At 42.0% G+C, this 25,092-nt stretch overlaps 1 protein-coding gene across 3 annotated transcripts; it reads left to right on the forward strand.

Annotated features, from left to right (window-relative positions):
- The first annotated feature begins 695 nt into the window (after nucleotides 1-695).
- On the forward strand, nucleotides 696-19,675 carry LOC146677207 (centrosome and spindle pole associated protein 1-like). 3 transcript variants are annotated; one of them, XM_085419228.1, is made up of 28 exons: nucleotides 696-1,042; nucleotides 1,509-1,684; nucleotides 1,857-1,956; nucleotides 2,070-2,173; nucleotides 3,632-3,700; nucleotides 4,968-5,230; nucleotides 5,331-5,422; nucleotides 5,569-5,665; nucleotides 5,777-5,834; nucleotides 5,921-6,189; nucleotides 7,381-7,496; nucleotides 7,629-7,770; nucleotides 8,001-8,112; nucleotides 9,127-9,274; nucleotides 9,365-9,493; nucleotides 9,727-9,839; nucleotides 9,947-10,096; nucleotides 11,190-11,333; nucleotides 14,295-14,408; nucleotides 14,940-15,006; nucleotides 15,226-15,352; nucleotides 17,557-17,696; nucleotides 17,788-17,916; nucleotides 18,019-18,059; nucleotides 18,165-18,225; nucleotides 18,642-18,751; nucleotides 18,839-18,986; nucleotides 19,278-19,675. In XM_085419228.1, the coding sequence occupies exons 2-28, from the start codon at nucleotides 1,580-1,582 to the stop codon at nucleotides 19,433-19,435; spliced, it is 3,306 nt and encodes a 1,101-aa protein (XP_085275354.1). In that variant the 5' UTR covers nucleotides 696-1,042; nucleotides 1,509-1,579; the 3' UTR covers nucleotides 19,436-19,675. The 3 variants fall into 3 exon arrangements, with proteins under 3 accessions (XP_085275354.1, XP_085275372.1, XP_085275362.1); XM_085419246.1 differs by having other exon boundaries at nucleotides 697-1,042; nucleotides 1,857-1,929; XM_085419236.1 differs by having other exon boundaries at nucleotides 698-1,042; nucleotides 4,992-5,230.
- The last annotated feature ends 5,417 nt before the right edge of the window (nucleotides 19,676-25,092 follow it).

Consider the following 25,092-nt stretch of genomic DNA (forward strand, 5'->3'; position numbering starts at 1 on the left):
TGGGGGGGAAAAAAAGTGTGTGTATATGTACGTATGTATGGGGGGGGAAAAAGCACAATGACGTAGTCGCTTGTTTAGAAAGAGCTTAGAGGTCACAGCAGAGATATGCAAGTATTGCGCTACATTTAGTAATGCCAACATATTAAGAGAACAATATTTGTCTCTCATATATAATACACTGTCAAAGATACTTGACTTTGAGTGAAGATTTAAGGTGATAGGAAATATAAATAACTGCAACAGCAGTGAATTCAAGTTCACTGGTGTAATAACTAATAATGGTTAATATAATAATAACTTTAATATTGGCCATATTATATTTACATTACCAAAGTAAGATGACTTTAGTCTCATGAACAACATTAGCTAATTGTTATTTACTAGCTAATCTTAAAATGACTGCTCAGTACAGAAATGAAGCCCAATAATCACGTTTTTACAGTCCCGTGGTCTCAGCCTCAGATACTTATCAAATCAAAGCTCATGTAGAAACAAACAAATGAACAAAATATTTTTTTCTTCATTTCTGTCAAAAAGTGCTGTACGAAACGTTTCCAGCGGTTAGTATCATAGTTGCTAGGCAACCTGGGCAGCGAGACGGAGGCTAGACCGTCCCATTTCACAAGCCTCGCACTTCCGGCCTTAGCGGTCTTTGAGTACGCGGCCCTTGTGGACCTTTAAGGCTGAAGACCCTGAATTGGGATAGAGCCATAGTGTCGATATGCTAGAGAACATGAGATTGAAAAGCCTGTGATATGTGAACGATTGTGTAACTAGCTTATAATGGAGATACAGAGAAAACTTGATTTGATGAATTCCCAAATAAAAAACATATGTTCCTATTAACACGGACACATCAACATAGTTTCAAATTTGAATGGTTTCTAATAGCTGACACATCACAAAGTATTCCTACACAGTATTTTATTTCGACACCTGCGACCGGAAGTACTGCTATTTGTTTGCGATATACAATCGCTCAAGACACCGCCATCCTTTTCAAGCTAACGAACACTGCCTCGCAATCATACACCACCTAATGGTAGGTTTGACTTAATTCTAATAACAACAGTACAAAGTTCCAGTAGAAAGTTAACGCTAGCAGCTCGAAGCCAAGTGCTCATTAGCTAAGATTAGCTTTCATGTGCTTTTGTGGTGTTTTTGCTAACTTTACTTTGCTTTCCATTAGTCAAAGCTAATAAGCAAGCGAACCATAGCAATTTAAGTCGGTTTAAACGAACCAAACACGTTCTGGGCGTTACAGTTACGAGCACTTTCCATGCTACATACTAATTGCATTATTATATTGCTAATTGCTAAGCTAATACAGTTAAGCGGGTTAATGCTATCTGTGCCTGGAACTTGACGCCGGTTGCCTGACAACAGTAAATTAAAGTGATAGAACCGACTTGCAAGCGAAGCGGTGTGTGCTGCAGTTCATATCAGTGACGGCCGTGACGCACTGAACCCTGTATAACATACATTTTTATCATTTGTTCTCGCTGCAGTGAGCTCTCTGTAAGCTCACTGTAAGGAGGATTAAGTTGTTGTTTCCAGCTCGGTTGTGTAACTTCGCCGGATGGAGATGGACGACGAGCTGGAGAACTTCATCATGGAACGCAAGGCGAGGGTGGCAGAGGATAAAGCCTGTTTAGAACAAGACCCCCCATACATGGAAATGAAGGTGGGTTAGAAATAGATAATTTTCAAGGCAGACCTTTTGATAAACGTCTGAAAAACAACACCGTTTTAGACCAAATAAGAAGTTTATTGAAGTTAAACTTTAGCCGCCCTCTTTGCCGTTATATGCTGTAACTAAGAAGTAATGTGGATCTTCTTTTCCTTCTGACTGACAGGCAAAACCCTACCGAGGCTACGGGTCTACTGCTAAGGAGAACATCCCTCCTAAGTCAAAAGCACAGGGAAGAGGTATAGATCCTGGCCACAATTTGTCACGTCAGTTCATACTTTAAGTTAAATATTATTTAAGTATTTCACTTGTCACTTGAGATTTGTTTTGCATAACACTGTTTACCTTCTGTCTCTATGAAATGTTGATGTGTTTTCAGAGGAGAGCTGCAGTGTGGGTCTCCCCCTTGGTGTGGAGTACGAGAGGAAGAAACAGAGGCTGCAGCACGAGCTTCGTATGGACTACAGGCGCTACATGACTCGGGTGACTGTCACACACTGCTCTGTTTATGTGTGTGTGTGTGACACTGTAGCGAGTTTGAGTTTTCAATCTATATGTGTCAGATCCTTATTCTAAACTTATACTTTTATGCTGCAAGTTAGCTATCACTTGTCTCAGGTTTACAAAAAAATTACATATCTTTTTCATTTTCTGAGAATTCTTCGGGTATCAAACTGCTTCCATTCTATAAATTGTTGGGGTTTAGTAGACCCAAACATCACAGTTTGCCACAATTCATCCAGCACTATCATCACAGCCTAAAGAGAGCTGCTAGCATCTCTGAGGCTGAGTTAGACTTCTGTGGGGAATCTTTGTAGATATTACTGATGTAAGTGGCTGAAATTGTTGTTGGCATTTATGCTTGTGTGTGCTGCATTATGGGTTAAGTACATTGTGATTGTGTTTTATACATGATGCCAGCCGATAGCTACAAATAAAATGCTGGGACTTTCCCCCCACCTGGGTCCCAACTCGTTGTCATTTTCCTTTTTTTTTTCGAGTTTGTCCACTTCTTTGTGGATATCCTCACATCCATTCCTATATCAGTCCCCTCTAGCAATTTGCTAACATTTGTGAGGCCTTAGATTGATCCTCGACATGTAGTTACATTTCCAAGGAGGTGCACTTTAGTTACAATGTAGGGTTTCAGTTGGCTTTGCGGTTACAACGTAGCAATATCATGAATTTCCCGCTTAAGTATAAATCTCCAGTAAGGAGGCAAATTTCACCAACTGACCAGGTCACACCTTTAGATGTGTGTGACTGTGCTGAGTGGGGTTTTTCTCTCCATCGTGGAAAAGTTTGCTGGGTATAGGATTTAGAATAAAATGGAGCATTGTTTCTTTGCAGTTTATTGGTGAGAAACTGTTCAATAAACTACATTTTTTTTTTAGACATAGTTCTGAGAGAGATTGCAGACAGATTTCCGTGGCGGTGGCTTGGGAGGTAGGACAGATCCTCTAATCGGACGGTTGGTGATTCGATGTCTTCCTTTTGGCAAAATACTGAATTCCACTGAACCCCCAAAGTGTGAATGTGATGTTAGATAGAAAGCACTTGGACACATTGGGTGAATGAGGCATGTTGTATAAAGCGCTCGTCATGCTGTGTCACAAATATGACAAAGCTGTGTGGCAATTGAAAGACAGTCAGGAATAAGAAACATAGAAACCCAACTGAACATGTGCTCGGCCTGTTTATGTTGCTAATCCTGTGTTAATGAAGTAAAAAATAAGACAAAGGTTTCAGTTGTTCTCCATGTAATACAGTGACACACATGAAATATTACACACTCTACTGTAAACATCAGCGTTGTTGCGTACCTATCTGTACACCTGAGGTCGCAGCTCTAGCATCAAAGCCAGTTTTTAGATTCTAGCTACAGTCTGCTCATTAGGTTTACACCACCTGTTTCATCTCTGCTTTTATTTTATGTTACAGAAAAACCAGTTTGAACGTGTTGAGACTGCAGGACCATTACTCCAGTTCAATAACAGGAGGCCTGTCAAGGTAAATGCCTTAATGTCTTTTATGATTTTAATATATTTAAAGATTAGATGCTTGGCCGAACAGAATGGCTGCTAAAGTGAATGGTAGATGACAGCAGTCCTGCTGAAAAGAATTTTCTCATTTGTTCATTTGGAATAAAACACTTTTATTTACCAAAACACTATAAACACAAAAGACTATAAACACAGTTAAGATGCACTGTGAAAGAGCCCACACATGTTTTCATCAGTGATTCTCAATCCGGGCGACTCTTAGTGGAGCGGTTACTTGTGATGTTACCAGATGTTACATAAGCCATTGTCCTGCATGAATCAACATGTGATTGTTGGGAGGATCATGTTGTGGCAGTGCTGAAGCTGTCCTTTTTCACATGCAGGATGCAGCAGTAGAATGTCTGCTTGCTGGCACTATCTGTCGCTGGTACAGTCACACCTCAAACAGACATTTTCCTTCCTACGTAAAACTCTGTTGGCTCAGAGCTTCAGTGTGTGTATAAAAGATGGAGACACCTCAATATGTGCACAAACACCATGTGAATGTCAGTAAAGACTAAAGTTAAAAACTAAGCTAAAACAATAGATCAGCGATTGACGTAGAAAGCTAAACACATCGAGTAAACTGTTGCAACAATAAAGGCTTTCATCTAACTTTATAAGCAATTTAAAGCTGTAAACTTTGAAACAGCACTACTCCAAGTGATACTCGTACAAATGCAGTAGTGACAGCTTGACAGTCCATTAATCCACTCTGATGTGATAATGAAAGACTGTAACATCTAATGTCAGATCAGACAGTAGCTTTGTTACTGTACTTGATTTCATCTAACATGACAAAACGAGCACGGTGGTTCGCGCACAAGAAGGCCCTGAGTTCAATTTCACCATCAGGCTGGCGTCCTTTTGTGTGGAGTTTGCATGTTCTCCCCGTGTTTGTGTGGGTTCTCCCCGGGTACTCCGGCTTCCTCCCTCTGTCCAAAGACATGCAGTTTGTTGGGTTAGGTTAATTGATTAATCTAAATTGCCCATAGGTGTGAATGTGAGTGCGCATGGTTGTCTGTCTCTGTGTGTTAGCCCTGCGACAGACTGGCGACCTGTCCAGGGTGCACCCTGGGTGTGCCTTATGATAGCTGGGATAGGCTCCAGCACCCCCCACGACCCCGAAAAGGATAAGTGGATGGATGGATGACAGAACAAAGGCAGCCTCTTTCTTTCTAGTGATCTCTGTTTATTTCTTCAATGTTGCCTTGTTATGATGGTGTGTCCTCTAGCCACGCCTGTCTGTGCTCAAACAGAAGGACGTAGCCACTCTAACAGAGGAGAGCAGGACGCTACACAGGCCTCTGTGCCTAGCTGAGGATGAAGAGAGGCAGTCGCCAGCGCTCTTCAGGCATCGAGACAGGCTGGGGAGGCCAACGGACCAGGAGTCGGAGGGAGAGGAGTGTAAAGATGAAGTGGAGCTGATTGAAGGCACAAGACGTATGGCAGTTAATGGCAATTATGAGAAGAGACGACCTACAAAGACCGATGGCAGGTAGAAGATTTTGTTTTTGTAGTGTTGATTTATGTGTTTATGATAAAAGTAGTGTTAAAGATAGTGACTTCTTTCTCCCTCATTTTATTTGTGTGTTTAGGGAAGATTCAGCTAGTGTTACCAGAGATGGACAGACATCCAGAGTGCGGAACAAATCTGCAGATGCTGAGTTTGCCACTGGCCTTTTAATAGGTAAAAAGACTTCCCGTGAGCAGCTCAAAAAACATCATTTGTGTTAAAACAGCTGAACATACAGTTACAAACTTATGAACCCTTTAAATGTGGAAAAGAATTGGGAAAATGAATTCAAGGTTTCAGATGCGGTCCCGTGTTTTCAGGAACAGTTGATACACATGAGGCTTTGCAGAGGAGGAAGGAGCGCTACCGACAGGAGCTGCAGGAGCAGATAGCTGAGCAGCACCGCAACAAGAAGAGGTGCGTCTTTATTTATGGTGCTTACTAGAAGCCCTAAATATTTCACCACTTAGCACTTAGTTATGACTTGCAGTGGCTGCAGAAATGGATACAAATTTGTCTTTGTTTCAGGGAAAAATATTTCGAGTTGAAAGTCGCAGCAACAGGAATAAATGACCCTGAGAAACAGGTCAGCTTACAGCTCATAAGCCACTCTCCTTTGCTCTGAGAATGTTTACACTGTGCAGGATATTTATCAGCTGTTTCTTTATCCAGCCGGACCGAATCAGACAGTTTGGACTGAGCAGAAGAAAAGGTGCCCAGGTGTCAGATCCTGTAACCACAGGTGATAGATCATCATCAAGTGCTCTACCTGACATCGAGAAGATTGGTGCTAGAGAGAGGGAAATGCCTCCCCTCGGGCAGGCTCACGTGGCCTTCCCGTCCCCTTTGCTGGAGTATAGCTCTGCCCTGGGCTTAGGTGGAAGTGGTCTGCCTCTCAACAGCAAGCCTGCCAACCCTGTGACGTCCATGGACATCCCTAGGTAGTAATACGAAACTTTACATCAGTTACAGTCTGAATGATTTCATAATGCAACACTTAAGATTAGGATAGGAGGCAACACTTGAGCAGCAAGTTGGTTGACAGTTTGACAGTGGAGCCAAATATGTCTGCATTGTTTTCATAACGAAATCAGTTAATAATAGCAATGATGTCATACTGCAGGACATGTTTAAATTAACTGAATGCAGCTGTGGAAGAGTAAACAGTATATAATGGCTCATGTCAGTGAGATCAAACAGTAATGATAATACAGCGTTTTGTTTTGGGAATCAGTGTCCAGTACGTGTTTGTGTGTTGAGAATCTGGATCCAGCAGAATTGACAAACACTGTAGTTAACGTTGCTCAATATAAAGATGTATATCGGATGACGATATGAAAACATCTATCGTCTCATATTATACGCTATCGTTTGTTTCGTGGTGTCACAAAAGAAACCGTTTACGGCAAATCTTTCCATCATTTTGATGGTCACTGTAGAATTTGTTGAAGTTCTCCCTTTTTTTATATTTAATGTAACCACACTACAGACGGACAAGCGACTGTTTTTATGCGTTGTCGTTAGCAACAACGATCGCGTGGCTCCACAATCCGCATGTTTATTTTCCACATAAACCTTTCACAATAAAGTTGAAGATTTGAGATTTTTCAAAATAAACAGAATCATGTGAAATAGTATGCAGAGTGTTTACGGATGAGAGGCCAAAAAACCCCCCCAAAAACCTTAGAGCAGGCTTTTCCCCGCAGCACGCCTTGTAATAAATAGTCACAAAGAAAACTGCGGCCATTTCATCTTATGTAACTCCAGGTACATAAGATGCATTTTCATTTTCATTTTCATGCATACATTTTCATGCCCAGCTGAAAACACTTTGCAAGTCGAGTTGCCTGAGATTCATAGAGTTTACAGAAAATATAAAATTTTTGTGATACATATCGTTGTCGGGACGATAAATATGAGATTTTGGTCATATTGCACGGCCCTAGCTGCAGTTAATGAAAAGGACCTTAAAGAGAAACTAGAATGATTAACCGTTGCAGGGCTTCATGAACCCTTTAAAGACACTTAAAAAAACACTAACTAGTCACAGTCCCAGCTGAATCCAGAAATTCATTCAGGATTGAATATTTATTTAGTTACAAATCACATGTTTTGAAATGGTTCCTCCCCAGACATCCTCTGTTTCATCCCCGCCCACCTCCTTCAGTGAGTGATGCATACAGAAGCCCCTACGTAGAGCCACATCACTACGCCAACAGAAGCATGCTTGATCCAAACATGGCCTACTGTAAGTCCGGGTCTCTGTTACATGGGAGTAAAAACACTTTCTGGTCTACATTACAAAACCTGATCTGAGTATAATTGGTATATTAGACAGGTGTTCTACTTTTAGTTTATTATGTGATTGATTTTCTTTCAGACGGGCACATGCCTGCTCCTGGTGCTGGCTTTCCCACGCCCTACTGGAATGTCCCACCAGGGGAAGCCGTGCCCAGCCAGCTTGGTAACCACAGCCCTCAGAGCCAGCACAGTGGCAGCAGCTTTCCTGAGCCTCCTATGCAGTAAATATCTACTCTTACAGTTTTCTAGAAGACAAGATGGCAGTAATTATATCTGTTATACCTGCACGCACACAGTCATGTTAGTGAATCCTGCCCAGGCCAAGTAAACTCATTATAGTTTCCAACAGAATGGTAAGAACGTGGCTTTAACTCCTGTTTGTGTTTGCTGTAAGACATGGTAGTAAGACACACCAACCAAAGTGCTCATCGGGTCTCAACTACTCTAACAGGCCCAGCAACGAGACGGCTACTGAACCATCGCATGCCTACATGTTCCCTTCAGAGAGATCCAGATCAGCCAGGGAAAGGATTTTGAGCTACAGGGATGCTCTGAAACAACAGGTAGGTGAGATAAAAGGAACCCTTTTCTTTGTGCTGCCACCACCCAAAGAACTTAAATTTTGTTGGTGCTCGTGATACAGCAAATCTAGTAACAACAGTGTTAAAGTATAAGCACAGAAGAATGTCGATGGATGTGGATTTGATTTATATGATTAAGGGGGGGGGCTTTAAATCACCAGAGAAGCATTCAGCACCGTTGATATTTAAAGGTGAATAAATTTGGCCATCACGGACGTTTGTGGTGATGATGTTGCTGGGCTCCTCCTTTGTTATTTGACTGAAAACAGTATTGGTAGAGAGTTGAAGGTAATGAAATTTCACTGCATCCTAGTGTGTGATGTGTTGACAGGAAGCTTCCAGGAGTGGAAACGGTGAGCTTTACAGCAAGGTAAAATGGATAAGGCTCCCTGTAAGTTATCTGGAATCAAAAATCCTTCTCATGTATTAGTCGAGTTGGCTGTAGAAGTAATTCTGAGATCCTCCTCTGTTCAGTTACTTCATAACCAAATCCCACCCTGACCCCTTTTATTGTGAAAATCCTCTTTCCATCTGCTTAGCGTGCATTTTCCCCTGGTCTTCTCTTTAGCATACAAGATCACTGGAGAGTCCCTAAAATGTTTTCCAGGTAGTTCGTCGCTGTGCTTTGGTTCCTTGTCGTTCTGGTGCAGTAATAACTTAATTCTTCTGCTTTTTTTGGTTCCATATTTGCAGCTCATGTTTGAAAGCTTCTGATAAACTGAGCTGAAATGTGAAAACTGGAACAAATGAAGTCAACACAAGATATTCAGTTTTACTTTTGTTTTGTTTTTTAAATGTTTTTGAATTTATATAATAGGCATCTTGACACATTTAATGAGAAAACGGTGGTAACATTCATCACTGAGGCTTACTGTTTTCATCAATTGGACAGATAGTTGTGGTGAAAATAGAACATTTCACAGTGTCTTGGGAACATAGTTGTTGATCGCTGACATTTGATGAGTGTTGAATAAACTGAGAAATACTGTTTGTTAGATCCAGGAGCAACAGGAGCGGAGGCGTCAGGAGAGGGAGGACAGGGAGCGTTACGAGGCTCAGCTGGAGGCTGACATGAAGAACCACCAGCCCTGGGGGAGAGGTGGAGGAGGAGCGCCGCTGAGGGACAGCACTGGAAATCTCATTGGTATGTCCCGCTTTGTACCGTCTTTTTATAGTATGCAGCATGTAACGAATTCAGAGGAGCTGTTCTAACTTAGCCTGCCTGACTCTGCAGCTGATCTCAGTCAGATGCACAAGCTGAACAAGGAGGCGTACAGCAACCCGGAGCAGCGGCAGAGGAGAGCCACAGCTGCTGCGGCAGCCAGCCGGACTGAGCACCTGGACCCCAATGAGAGGGTTTCTGGTAGTGTGGCATCCATAGCACTAGAAATATGACTTTGCTTTATTTAGCTTTTGTTTGCTATCAGATTATTGGTGACACCACAGCCATAAAACACAAAGAAAACAGGCTAAAACTGGCTGTTACTTCAATGTTCAGAAACTGGCATCTCCACCGAGTAGCATATCAGAATATCCAGAAACAACAGCATTGAGACTGATACGTTTATTTTGAAAGATCTGTTTCATGTTTTGTAGGTTTCACCCATGTACAAACCCCACAGTTTGCCAGAGGCAAAGTATTTGCCAGCCAGCCCACAGAGCAAGAGCTCCAGGAGCAGGACAAGTACAAAGCTTACCTCAAACAGCAGGTAAAAGGCTACGCAGCTGGGGGCATTTCTCCTGTCGGTATTATATGCTACGCTGTCTTGTTGAAAATCGCTGGTTTAGTTCTTTATCAGCCTGCATTTGTTTGCAGATCGAGGAAAAAATGCATAAAAGGGCAGAGGAGAGAGAACGAATCAGGCTGGAGGAAGAGAAGGAGGAGAAGAGGCTGGCAGAGCAGAGGGCTCGCATCCAGAGGGAGTACGAGGAGGAGCAAGAGAGGAAGAAACGAAAGGAAATGGAGGTGAGAAACTAAAATCTGACGGATAGAAAGGCTTCGATTTGATTCGACTCGACTCGATTGGTAATTTGTTTGAATCGAATCGAAGGCTTCATCTCTGACTTAGGCTACGTTCACACTGCAGGCGAAAGTGCATCAAATCCAACTTTTCTGACCCTATGCAACCCATATCCGATCATGGTATGACAGTGTGAATGGCACAAAACCGATCTGGGTCACTTCTGTATGTGTTACTGAAGACGATACATATCTGCTGTTTGAATGGTCATGTTGCATTAAATCCGTCTTTTACGTCACTGATACAAGACAGACGCCAATTATCAGCGCCGGAGAAGACATCGGGAACGCTTCCTGGCCATCCAGTGAAACTGTTGGGAAGACAACGTTGGAGAAACATGAACATTTTATTTGTACTGTATAATCTACAGATTCTGACAAATCTGCAACTATCCTTTGAAGCACCGCTCCTCTCTAAAACAGCAATAAGGATCATTATTAGGCCAAATGTAAATAACAAAATAACTTTATAACTTAAAGCAAAATTGGGAAATGTAAAGTCCGAAGTCTTTATATTAAGGGCCATCAGTCAAACAATACTGTTTGCTCTGAGTCTAAACAGAGCGTGTTGTGTGTGACGTCTTCTTTTGCGCATGCGGCCGCTTTGAGGGCCGTGAACCGTTCACACTAGAGCGCGTTTGCTGTCACATTTTATTTGTTGTGTGAACAAGCAGAAAAAAAAATTGGATTTGAGCATTAAGACATGCAGTGTGAACGTAGCCAAAGTCACTTTGAGTACTTTGGCAGGTGTTTTTATGCCTGTCTGTCGACCGATCTTTTCTGTGCAAGATGTAGTCATGAAACTGTGCAGATGTGTAGCTGAATTTAAAATCAGGGTTGAGTCCAGAGATGGGCGTTGGCCAACCCCTACAGAGTGAACACGCATGTAGTAACAAGTGCACACAGGTTGGACTGTAAATCATGTTGCTGGGGATTGCGGATGTTGTGATGGTCTCTAATTATAACACATTGCAAGTCTTTCTCATTTCCCTAAATCTTTGTCTTGTGCACTTCCTCTAATATTTTTTCTTTCTCTCAGCAAAAGGCCAAGAATGAGGAGCTGATTCAGCTGGCTGAACAGAGGAAGAAGGAAGCTGAGAGGATAAAGAAGGAAGCAGAGGAGAAGGAGAGTGCGATACTGAGGAGACAGTATGAGATAGAGAGACAGGCACGGGTGGAAGAGGTCAGTTCACAGATGTACAGCTGTGTCACGCTGTCCATCTTTTGACTTGATGCCTACTTAATAATCCAGGTAACAAAATCCCAGAAAGCAAATTGTCCCAATCATTAATCACTAAGAGTACTGATCACAGAAAGCTGTGGAATGGCTGAAATCACAGGATTGTAACATAGTGAAAGATACATTTTCGCCCCCTCGGTGGGTCAGAGACGGTCATTCCCTTTTCACATAAATGGTCTTCATGACTCTGTGATCCTGCTTCAGTGATTAACTTATACACCTGGACAGAGACGGAGTCACTATGAGCTGGTAAATAGGCGGCTGAGTCCTGGCGTGATGAGGTAGCTCTTCTGCTCAGCCAGAAGTTGTTCGGTTTTCAATGCTTTGGCACTTGAACCCCAGGGTTAGTATCTCAGGTGTTTGTGTGTGTTGGAAAGTGCTCAGGCACGTATAGATTGGGTGATTGAGAAAGTGCTTTGAGTGTTTAAGTTGAGCAGAACGATAAATACCAGTCCAGTTACTATACTGGTCTTTGTTTTGAGGGACGCGATCCTCGAGGTTGGATCTCCCCGAGTCCAGATGAACAAAATGAACTCCATTACTCACTTTTGTTAACTGTTTACACTTATTGTGAAACACAATTTGTAGTACTGTCAGGGTTAAAGTCAGTTTATACAAGGAACAGAAGTATGAGATGCGAAGCAGACATCTGATGTTCAGGAATAAAAGTCATCATCCTCCATGTGACCAAATGTCTGCTCAGGTGTTGTATTTATGTTTCATATTTCAAGACACACATAACTACAAAGACTGTAACCAGTGACCAGCTGACCACCAGTGTTGGGAAGGTTACTTTTAAAATGTATTCCATTACAGAATACAGAATACATGCCCCAAAATGTATTCTGTAACGTATTCCGTTACGTTACTCAATGACAGTAACGTATTCTGAATACTTTGGATTACTTAATATATTATCATGCTTTTTACAACAACGTGAATGTACTGTTGCTGTGTGATTTATTACTATTACTGAAGGTCCGCGACTCCGAACTGTAGTAAAGGGACCTCTGACTAATACGGCGGGGTCCCTGTCGGCTCGTAGCCGAAAAATAGCTTTACTTTGTTGTGTGGGTCAACTTTTCTTGCGAGAGACAGAGAGAGACGTTGAAAGGCTGCTCCAACGGAACTTATTGTTTTCGGAGGAAAACACGAACACGGTGTACAGTCGAGTCTTAATAGCTTACTTACAACTGGGCTCGTCAGGCACTCTTCTTGGCTGAAGTGGTTATTATTATATTTACATGCTTCCAGCTCCCGTTTTTCCTCGATGACAACTCGTACCTTTCCACTCCCCTTTTTCTCCCTCCTCGCGCTCACAGACTCATAACGTGTATGGCAGTCCATTCTCCCTGCAACACGGACTACACTGCCCATGATGCTACATTCTTTAGAGCTATGCTTGTAGCATTCTGCCTGTTAGCTTAGCACAACAACAACAACAACAAGGCGCTCTCTCACCCAAATCAAAATCAAATCAAATCACTTTTATTGTCACATCACATGTGCAGGTACATTGGTACAGCACATGTGAGTGAAATTCTTGTGTGCGAGCTTCACAAGCAACAGAGTTGTGCAAAATACAATAATGTAAACAAGCAAAATACAAGAATGGCTACATCTGAAACTAATAAATATATGTACAATATATAATAGTATATGTATTTCTGGATGTGTATACTAAATATTTTTCTACGTGTGTGTGTGTGTACACATATTTTACAAATTAAATAGAGTAAACAATAAGTAGAATATTTAAAATAAATAAAATAAAATATACAGAGTGAGACATGTGCAAAACAGTGGCATTACTGTACAGTATGGAAACACACTGTCGCAGAGAGAGAGAGCGTCACCCTGTAACCATGGCAACCGTAACGCTGCCGCCTGGAACGAAAGAACGTAGCTGTCAAACAAAACCCAAACAGTCCTGACCCGCGACAAAATGAAACAGGAAAGTACCGCAGTGTAATCCATTTATTTCAACAAAGTAACTGTATTCTGAATACCACCTTTTTAAACGGTAACTGTAACGGAATACAGTTACTCATATTTTGTATTTTAAATACGTAACGGCGGTACATGTATTCCGTTACTCCCCAACACTGCTGACCACCAACATACAAATACTGTATGTGTCTGTGTGTTCACTTGAATTATTTGAAGACACCCCTTCATTATTTTGATCCAAAGACCAAACAGTGCCACTATTTGGTTTATCCCTTCCCACACCAGCGGAGTTGAGCTACCGTGCATGGTGCTGGTGTGAGCACTGGGAGCAATTAGTTGGGGTTCAATGTTTTGTCCAAGGACACTCTGACAGATGGACAAGCCTGTCAGCCCTGTGGTTACTGGGCCACCTACCTCCTGAACGACAGCTGCTTCTTTTAATTTCTTTCCTTTGATTAGCTTTCAAGATGAAAATGGCCGTCGCTGATTCCACTCAGGACACTCTCACTCAGTTCAGATCACTTCAGTCCTGCTTTATTGGCATGATGGTTTCTGAAAAAGATATTCTCAAAGCACCAAAATACTATTAACAGCAGAGCAATATAAACATGATGATGTGGAAAAAAATAAAATGAAACAGTTTTTATATCAATATGTTTGATTAAATAGAGCACACAGATTAATTCACAAAGGTGTGTGTGTGTGTGTGTGTGTGTGTGTGTGTGTGTGTGTGTGTGTGTGTGTGTGTGTGTGTGTGTGTGTGTGTGTGTTCAATCGTGTTCTTAGGTCAAGATGAAGGTAGTCACCATTTGTAGGGACTTCTTCTCTTGTAGCTACACTGCTATACCCTTCTTCCAAATATTCTGAACAATAAGTTTCAAATAATCAGTTGGCTTATATTAACTGTAGTATTTTAAAGTTTTATGTAGTAAATCACAAGCTGTGTGTCTTCAGGTCTACAGGGAACCCTCACCTCCAATCCCCACTCTGCAGAAGAAACGTGGCCTTCACCAGTATACCCCCAGACCTCCCACTGCTGACAGCCAACACTCTACAGTCCCATCGTCTGTAAGTCTCTTACACTCACTTCCATTAGTCTGACAGCATCTTGAGGTTGGTTTATCTTATGTGAACATGTTTGAGGGTTGAATGCACCCAGAGGTTTTTTGTAAAAGTTGTTATGCTAATGTTACTCATCCAGACTGAGTAACACTTTCTGTGTAAGTTTCAGTCTGTTGCACATGTACACATTTATTTCATGTCTCTTATGCATAGCTTTTCAGAGTTACTCAGGTCACAGTTAGCCGGTGCTAACTACCTGCAACAAGTCTTTTCTACAAGTGTTTGCACAGATCACATCTGTACTGTGATGAATGATGATGTGAAAGGCATTAAAGTCAAGACTCAATGACAGAATGTTACCAGCAGTGTTTTGTATTTAATATTTGAAAGGCTTAAACACAGGCTACTATAGCTGCACTGTTTTTAAGACTTTTCTTGGTCCAGTTTATTTAAAAGTTAGAAAATGTTTAATTTATTTCTCTGTAATAGAATATTTTCTGCTAAAATCCTTTGTGAATTAATCTTTTTGTTTTTAAGGAGCGGTCTCTGTCCGGTCTGCAGTCCCCTCCCGTCCCTGCTTGTAGGAACCAGTTGCGAGCTGCAGGTACTGTGTGAGAGCAAACATAGACGCCTCTGATCATATCTGCAGGATCTTTGTGTTGGGCTCAGTCTCCCATAAACAGTGTTACATTTTCTTTGACACTTAGAGTGATCCGTCCTTTCTTACACATCGACTCGGCTGTGTTTCTTTACGTTTTGTTGGTGCTGAGAAGGGTAATGATATTGAAAACACTGTATCAGCTATAGACTGTGTGTGTTTTAGGAGACCGTTGCGATCTGTTCAGTGAGCTGTCAGCATTGCGTCGGCAGCTCCGCAATGAACAAAAACGCCTGGAGGGTGACCTGCAGCAGGCGGATTGGGAGGATTTAGACTCTCCTCTGAATAACAGGTAAAACACATTCATCACTCATGCTGTAACCTTTGGCATACTAATGGATGCATATACATTTACTGGACTTCATATTGGATGTAGCTGTGCATCAGTTAATGCACATTGCATACTTAGATATTTCATATTGTAACCACCAAAAGTGTTCTTCTCTGTGTTTGTCGACAGCAGCTTTGCAGGCTTTTGCTTTCATGTTGTCACCAGGAGACTGTGTTACAGATTGCTCTTAGTTGTGCTGTTGTTGGTCCTTCAGAAAGACGTGGAGAAGAGTGAAGTTAGCAAGTGAAACCGAGTGCTTAATACACACTATCATTCACATTGAGCTACAATACCAGTAAAAGTTTTGTTACACCTTCTTTTTTAATGGTTTTATTTTCATGACTGTTTATGTTGCAGATTCTCACTGAAGGCATCAAAGCTATGAATGAGCACATGGAATTATGTAGTAAATAAAAAATTGTGAAATAACTCAAAAAATGTTTGATAGTTTAGATTCTTTAAAGCAGCCGCCCTTTGCTTTGCTTACAGCTTTGCTCACTCTTGGCATTCTCTCCATGAGCTTCATGAGGTCGTCGCCTGAAATGGTTTTCCAACAGTCTTGAAGGAATTCCCATAGATGCTGAGCGCTTGTTGGTCCTTTTTCCTTCACTCTGCGCTCCATCTCATCCCAAACCATCTGCACTGGGTTTAGGTCAGGTGACTGTGGACGCAAGGCCATCAGGCGCCAGCACTCCAGCACTCTCCTTCTCGGTCACACAGTCTGGAGGTGTGTTTGGGGTCATTGTGCTGTTGAAAAATAAATGATGGTCCAAGTAAATGCAAACTTGATGGGATGGCATGTTGCTACTGGATGTTGTGGTAGCCATGCTGCTTCAGTCTGCCTTCAATTCTGAGTAAATCCCCAAAAGTGTCACCAGCAAAGCCCCCCCACACCATCACCACCTCCTCCATGCTTCACAGTGGGAACCATGCATGTAGAAACCAACGTTCACCTTTCTGTGTCGCACAAAGACACGACGGATGGAACCAAAGATCTCAATTTTGTCTCATCAGACCAAAGCACAGATGTCCACTTGTCTAATGTCCACTCCTTGTGTTTGTCTTGGTCCAGACAAATCTCTTCTGCTTGTTACTTTTCCTTAGTTGTTGTTTCTTAGCAGCTATTTGACCATAAAGGCTCCTCTGAACAGCTGATGTAGAGATGTGTCTGCTACTGGAGCTCTGTGTGGCATTTATCTGGGCTCTAATCTGAGCTGCTGTTAACTTGTGATTTCTGAGGCTGGTGACTCGGATGAATGTATCCTCAGCAGCAGAGGGACTCTTGGTCTTCCTTTCCTGGGGCGTCCTCATGTGAGACAGTTTCATTGTAGAGCTTGATGGTTTTTGCGGCTGCACTTGGGGACACATTCAAAGTTTTAGAAATTTTCCGCACTGACTGACCTTCAGTTCTTAAAGTAATGATGGACTGTCGTTTGTCTTTACTTAGCTGATTGGTTCCCGCTTGTGTGGGAAAATTCTAGCAGATGAGCAGTTACTGAAATACTGAGAGCAGTTTGTCTGGCACCAACAGCTATTCAATGTTCAAAGTGACCTAAACCACCTTTCCTTCCCTTTCTGATGTGATTGGCTGCCTGGGTATTTATGTTAACAACCTCTTGAAGAGATGCAAGTGGCTGTTAATGCTTTGTATAGTTGTGCTTGTACAGTCTTTTTGTATGTTTACAGTGTCTCACCTGTCCGTCTTCTCATTCTTCATTGTAGAACACACAACAGTTTCCCACTGACAAAAGTGGGCGGTGGGGTGGGTGGGAGTTGAGGAGATGAAATAAACAAGCATCTGTGCAAGTGCAGACTTATTGAATTTAAAAATCAAACCAGCAGTCAGAAATAACCTCCATCTCGTCTCTCATTTGATCATAATGAGTCAGTGTGCCACTCTGCACACACGAGCATAAAGATCCAGACATGTTTGTGTTGGTATATGTGGAGATGCAACATGAAATTACAGTGAGGCAGACTACATGTAGCTGAATGACTCAATCATGGAAATGAGCTAAAAAGCTTGGCGACCTACTGCTTATCGCTTTGACCATCGTTGATCCTTGGCATTGTCTAGCAGAACAAGCCAAACTCAGACAAAAGACTGATCTGCTCTTCCATAGAAACTGATATTTCTGTGCGTACACCTGTTTCCATTCCTCCAGGTATCGCGAGCGTGCTGTGGTGGATGTGTTTGATATGGCCAGGCTGAGGCTCCAGGCTCCAGTTCGTAGGCCTAACTCCAGATATACAGAGCCACGAAATTTGTTACGAATCCACGACTCCCTTCAGCTCAAGTACAGAGGTAACACAGTGATCTCAAAGTGTTGACTGTACTCTATTAGTAACAACATTACTTCACTATTATATGTTTACATTTACTTCTAATGTGGTAGATGAAGAATCGAAGTTGGGCTCCAGTGAAGTTCCTAAACTAGAGGAAGTAGGTGGGACCAGCAGACGGAGGCGGGACTACAGGGATTCATATCACCAGTTGAGCAGCCAGAGGTCTACGGTCCAGGACGGTCAGACTATATTTCAATTACTTTTTTTACCCTGTTATTACTTTTCAACAGCCAAAGTGCCATCCATTGTTGATAATAAAGAATATCCTACTTGTGTTGCAGATTATTTCGACCTGTCCCCACCACAGCAAAATGATCTACTGGTGAGAAATAATGTTTAAGCTGCACAAAAATCCTGTGATTTGTACCGTATCCACCAGCTTGTAGTTATTAGAGTGGAACTGTGAAAAGAGCTGTGTGTATTTCAGAGGAGCGAGACCAGGGGATCTGCAAGAGGTTCTCTGCTGGAGTCAGAGAGTGCTTTCATTGGTAAGACATGGTGAAATAAAAGCATTTTACTGCTGGTGAAATCCACATTCTCCTTTTGAGTCATAGAGCTGCAGGCGTTTCACTGACTTCACAAGACCCGAGTCTTCATGGCAGACAGCCATCCCGAATTCTTTGAGCTGTTACAGTACTGACATCGCTTGTTCTCTGGATCACAAACATAATTTACCTCCTGCTTTGTTTGTTTGTGTTGTTTAGCTCATGCTGGAGAAGTATGACGCACACCTGAATGTATCTAACTTTTCAAGTTGAGAAAGTTTATTTCAGTGGGGCCAAACTGTATACTGCAAAATGACATCTGGAACTTTTTAATGTCGAGGATGCTTTAAGTGACGAGGATCACATAAAAAGTTGCAGCGATGTTTGAAATGACTGACTTTGGTTGTGTGTGTGTTAAGACCCTCTGGGCGATGGCTCGTCAGTGCTGCAAACCCCAGAACCCGAGAAGACTCGTCAGCTGTCGGCCCGGGAGAGGAGGAGGCTTTCCAGACAGTCACAGCGCCCACAGGTATTCTTCTTAAAAACCATCCGCGAGTCCTGGTCAAACACGAAGTTTATTTGCTGAAGTTTTAACTTTTTTCTTCCCTTTTTTCAGGAGCGAGCTGCTTCTGGCCACCCTGTTGGTCATCATGATGATTACTCCGGCCACGCAGTTACCAGACAGCGGCAGAATGAGGATGGGGAATGGGGAAACCGGAACAGGACGGGTCATCAGGCTCTCAGTCGTCGTGGCAACACAGCTGGTACGACTTCATATTTTTTTGTGTAAATATGTTTCTCGTTGTATAAAAGCCCAGACCAGCATTCAGACCATCTTCAGGATTATGAAGCTCAGGGTCTAATATATCGATCATTATAAAATTCTGCATTAGGATTTTTAATGGGTTTGAAGTTTGCTCGATTCAGTAAGTACAGCATCGTTCATGTAAACCTGCAAACTAACAATATATATTTAGCAAATATTTGTTCTTATATAAAGCATGCATTGTAGCAGTGAAGATGTGTGTTTTCTGTGTTCACTTGTTTTTCTTCAGCACCGCTGGATCTGTCTAACGACGACGACTCTCCTCCGCGGTTTTCTCTTCATAATCGTCAGGGGTCTATAGAAACCGATCGCTGGATACGGCCAGAAACATCAGACACGCTGAAGTGTTTAGACCGTGCGATCAGAAGGGAGCGGCTGGCAACGTAGCACCTTGTCTCCTAAGATTTGGAGGGTCCTTTTGATTTTGAGTGCATAAGTTCAAAGTTGGTTTTAATTTATTGCTTTGATTAAAGATAAATGTAAGTTACTGTCAAGGAAAAGATGTTTCTCTTTTTGCTTCTGTTGAAACCTCACAGTTGTAATCCAGTGTGGGAACCTTTGTGGTCTTTTACATGTAAATTATTGTTTTATTGAATCTATTTTTAAATAAATTATTTTTTACTTTTATGTACTGTGTTTTGGTTTGCTTCCTTTTACAAGACATATCATCGCTAAAGCAAATTGCTCTTTGCCTGTAATTTATGTTCATGTCAACAATTTTCCCTCAATTACTCAAAGGTTCAATTTTCTCCCTTTTCATTCATATTGCATGGCAAAATTAAGACTTCACTGCTGCATTTAAATGTGAATTACATATGCCAAGTCACACAAAGTAGCATCAAGTCATTAGGACAGCAATGTCACGATACTGGAATTTCAAATGCAATACTATTTTCAGTACCACAGAGAAGAATTTGATCCTGCAGCAACAGAAGTTATAGCAACCGAGACATATATTGAAAAGATTAACATATATTTTAAACAGATTTTCCCATGAGTTATAAGTTTGATCAAAATAAGTAATTTTCAGATTAAAATTTGATTATTTTGCAAATTTAGATAATTTTCTTGTATTGTCAGAGTAAAAATATTTTCATGTTTATTCATGTTTAATAAATTATTAAACAAATAATTAATTATTAAACATGAATAATTAATAAAGAAATAATTATTCATGTTTGATCTAACTGCAGTCAGCCAGTTGATATATTTTTAATGATAACAGATGGCTAATGTGGCTAATTGCTACATGGCTAATGCTAACATATTATGTATAAATTATGAACTTTTTTATGAATTACTTGTCCATTTTTAATATGTTTTTTGGGCAACAGATGGTAATTAGCCTTTGGCTATAATCTTGTATGTTTACATTCATGTAATTTCTTTTTTTAACATGCACTGTCCCAACTAAAATAAAAAAATAACGTGAGCACTGACCAGGTTAAATTTCATGATGGCTGTTTCATACTACAGTGTTGCTGAAGCGTGAGCTATAATGACCATGAAAGTGTTCCTAAAGTGTTGGTCAGTGGTATCAATGTTAGCTACTTCAGCTGTGAACTAGCATTTTTGCTACATGTGCTATTCCAGAGCTGAAATGTTTTCTTTTTGTACTACCCAGAAAACACTGCTAACATAGCTGTCATTATTTGTGACTCTCAGCGACGTAAAAAGTAAAGGTTCAAATCTCTCGCAGAAATCGTCACTGAAACATCTCGAAGCTGTTCTATTACACACGGTCTTTCAAGCAGCTCTAGGATTTCTCTTAACTTGAACATCGTTTGCCGCCTTCTGTTCGGTGAGAACTCACGCTGACAAACATCGTGACCTCTCAGGATGAATGAATTATGTTCTCTCTTTATCTCGATAGACCCGCGAGAGCCGTGCTCTACATCGTATCCCCGACCAAAACTAGAGAAAACGGCACAAAAGCTGCACAGCCTGTAGCTGTTTGTTTATCATTTGTCTTCTGGGTTTGATTTTCTGACAAAATGAAAGCGGAGCTGTTTACCGTTGAAGTTCTGGATGTGGCGTTCATCTGCCAGGACGTAATTTGTAGCAGAGCAACACACAAAGCACAAACCAAGTGCTGGTGTGAATCCAAGACATGGATTACTGCCCAAAAGAGACAATTTCTGTTTATTTGTCCACCAAACTCAGTGGCAGTGGGGGATGAACACAGTGTTACTGCTGTGTGTGGTGGGAGAGATCGGAGTGTGTTTTTGGCTTTGTACTGGTTCTGCTGGTAGCTGTGCGGTTCAAGGTTGTACAATCCCAAACAAGAGCAAGTGTCTTTCTTGTGTGCCACGTTCTCTCGCCACTGCACACGTCCTCACCTTTTTACTCCTTCCTTCCTGGACTAACACTGTCACCCGCTCACACCGCCTCCCCCTCACTCTGTATGAGTGATGACCCTTTCCAGGATTGGATAGGAAGGAGGATAGAAGCCATCTAAACTCTGCTATGCCCCCATTACTCAACCAGACACCCCAGTGTCAATATAAATGCATACACACACTGCATCCCACTCAGCATTACACTGACTCAGGAAGGCCACAGCAACATAGCACAACTCGCAACTTCATCCAAAAATTGATTGTCCAGGCAAAAATCCTTTCACTTGGTTGAAACAATTTATTGCTCCGAACACATTTTATGGTCTTTAACTTAGTGGCCCAACCCAAACCACGAGAGAGCGGGAAGGCCTTCGCTCCCCTGTTGGCATGGAGACAGCTGGGATTAATGTCCAATATGGCGTCTATAAAATCTATACTCGGTTGTTTTGTTACATGGCCTATCTAAAAATGTCTGATTTTAGCCGATTTCAAACTGAATCCACGGGTGTGCGTTAAGCAGACGAGGTCCAGCAGAAAACCATCATTTGGATCGCGTCTTCACAGAAAAATCTTCCCCTTAAAATTGCCCCTAAGACTGATAACAAAATGAAATGCATGTGCATCATTTAAAAAAAAAAAAAAGCCTTAACTTCTTAAGTTCCTGAAATCCTTCACTTTTATATTCACACTCTATGCTGAGTGGCAAATCAGGAATTAATACGTTAGAGACGTAAATATATGATAGAGCTGTGATATTGATAGGTCTGTTCATTTATGCAGTCAGCATTCTCACACGTTTACATTCCAGGCCAATGTCATTAATAGCCCATAGAGGATGTTTTCCAGTCTTACTGAGAGCCTGTGCACACAGTTCCTACAGTGCTCTTTTTGTTATCTTGGATTTAAAGACACATACTGCTAAGCTGTCTGCAGCAGTTCTGTTGCATAATTTTTAACACCTCTCTTGGTCTGATGCCAGTTCCTCAGCAGTAAACACAGGCAGAGGTTTGCCAATCTGCAAAAAAAAAAAAAAAAAGTTTAAAAATTGTGGAACAGTTTTAGGATAATATTCCTCAATGTAAGTTTTTAAAGTTTTCACAATCTGCAGTTCATGATATCATCAAAACATTCTGAGAATCTGGAGGAATCTCTGTGTGCAAGGGACAAGGCCAAAAATGAGTCAATTTGGATGTTCGTAGCATTTGGGCTGCAGAACTGTCATGGAAATCAGTGCATTAGCTCAGGAACACCTCCTGACATCCACAAAGTGAAGAGGAACGTGACGAAGCTGAACAAGTGGAAAGCAGTTCTGTGGTCAAATGAATCAAAATTTTAAATTGTTTGTAAAAACATGGACACTGTGTCCACAGACCGAAGAGGAGATGCACCATCTGACTTATTGTCAGTGCTCAGTCCAAAAGCCTGCATCTCTGACTTTGGCAAAGCCTCCATCAGCACTGAAAGGTATATCCAGGTTTTAGGCAACATATGCTCCCAGCCACATTATCTCTCTTTCAGGGGAGGGCTTACATATTTCAGCAAGACTAAACAGCATACTACATCTGTTACGACAGCACGGTTTCGTGGTAGAATAAACCCATCATGAAATAAAAAATAAAAAAAATGCAGAAGAAGTAGACCCGGGACTGCTGAGCAGCTGGAAACAGTCAAGAACGGGGCAACAACAACAACTCGTCTCACTATCATCAAATCCAGTGGGCAACTGTGGCCTCCACTTCCTTAAAAAATAAAACGAACACACTACACGTGTGCTCTGTGTGTGTGTCAGTAGCAGTGCAGAGAAAATGCCGCCTGAGTAAATGACTTCGGTGCTCGCCTCGGACAGCGTGCCGAGGATCCCATTCATTTTGGTCAGTGTTATGAATCCTTGATAAGGCTAATGAAAGCCATTGCTCACTTATGCTAATCAGTCTCTTGAATTAGCCTGCCACTGGAGTGCCCTATTAGTGGAGATCACTGTGTAATGGATGATATCAGGGCTGCACTGCCCAATGCAGTTTGAGTGGGACTGCGTGCATGTGTGGATATGAATGATATAAATGATCTCTGCACATCTATATCTGAGTGTTTCGGGGAACAGGGCTGCCATAGTTCAAGCTGAACACAAAGAGGGGGAAAAAAGCTTTTTGAAGATTCTGCATACGATTTTCGATGTATTTTTAAAGTTGTTACTGGAAGCGAGCGACTCCACTGCACCACCACTGGATGGCAGTAGTGCATTACACTGGACTAGTTAATGGTACTGTAAGTTAAAGAGGCTCTCTCCCAAGAATAAATCTCAGACTGTGAAATAACATATTCACACACATGAGCCGGGCTGGGCTCATTTCAGTGGGCGCAGCGAGTATGATTAAAAAGATGAGAACATATTTAAATGTATGCACACTGAGACTGTGAACTCTGCCCATGGTGTATCACCTTCAGCCTTAGAGGAAAACTCACTTCTTTGTTTGTTTGCCTTTTTCTACACCACTCCTTCCTTCTTCATCCTCTTCCCCGCCTCCTCCTCCCTCTCATCACTCATAAAGTTCAAGCCGGGAAGCATTGGACTAAATTTTGGATCAATCACTTGATCATTCCCTACAACATCACCGCTACGCCCAATTTAGCTGACATACACACAGACGCAGACACTTGCCCGTGCAGATACACACTTGTGTGGCCTATCCCTTATGTTACCTCTGGGATGTAGCTGACAAATGACAGCACTACTCATCTGCCAACCTAGAGTCTCTTGCTCGGCAGGGTGTGTGTGTCTGTGTGTTGCAGGGGGGGGGGGGGGGGGAATCGTTGAGGGACATGGGGAGATGGAGGGGAGCACTGGCAAGACTCTCGCTTTGTGATTGGTTGAAGTGAACATCCTGCAGAGTTATGGATTTTTGACAGAAAAGATGGTTTGCTTCGACCATGTTGCGCAGCAGACTATGAAAATCAGGTTATTTTCCTGCTATCTGAGTCCAAACCAAATTTTTTTTTTTACTATATTGTTATTTTGCACAGAGGACAGCAGCGGCCATAAAAAAGGAAGCGAGGGATGTAAAATGGAAGATAAGAGAGCTTAAAGCTGCAAAGGGCTGCAACATTTGAGGAAATACAGCCTGTAGTGTGATTGCTGCTTAACCTTACCATGTTTTGCCTGTTGGACACATTTTTCAACTGTCATTGACAAAAACCTTCACATCAGAATTCAAACTATGCTTAGTTTGAGTCCAGGTTTTGTTAAACATCTTAATGTTCTTCTGATCTGTGCCCGATGCTACAGAATTTCATCCACCCGCTTCTTATCACCTGTTTAAGTCAACGAGGAAGTAGCGCCAAAAAGGCCTGTGTTGCTTGTTCCATTCTTTTAATTCCCCCAGTTCTTCTTGTGTGATTCCCAAGGCTTTCCGATGCCTGGTGGGACATGTAGTCCCTCCTGGCCAGCAGGAGCCATCTCTGCTCTTCAGGACTGTTTTGAGAGCACTGACTGGAACATGTTTAGAGAGGCTGCAACTTACGGCGACTTCACTGACTTGGAGGAGTACACATCATCAGTGTCCAGCTATATCAACAAGTGCACCGATGACGTCACTGTCTCCAAGATCATCATCTCACGACCCAACCAGAAACCGTGGATTACTGCGGAAGTGCGTGCACTTCTAAGGACCCGAGACTCTGCCTTCAAAGAGGGAGATAAGGTGGCGC

This window comes from Rhamphochromis longiceps, linkage group LG2 (genome assembly GCF_057381845.1).
Source record: "Rhamphochromis longiceps isolate RC_006_pf linkage group LG2, R_longiceps_female_GT1.1, whole genome shotgun sequence".
Taxonomy (NCBI): Eukaryota; Metazoa; Chordata; class Actinopteri; order Cichliformes; family Cichlidae; genus Rhamphochromis; species Rhamphochromis longiceps.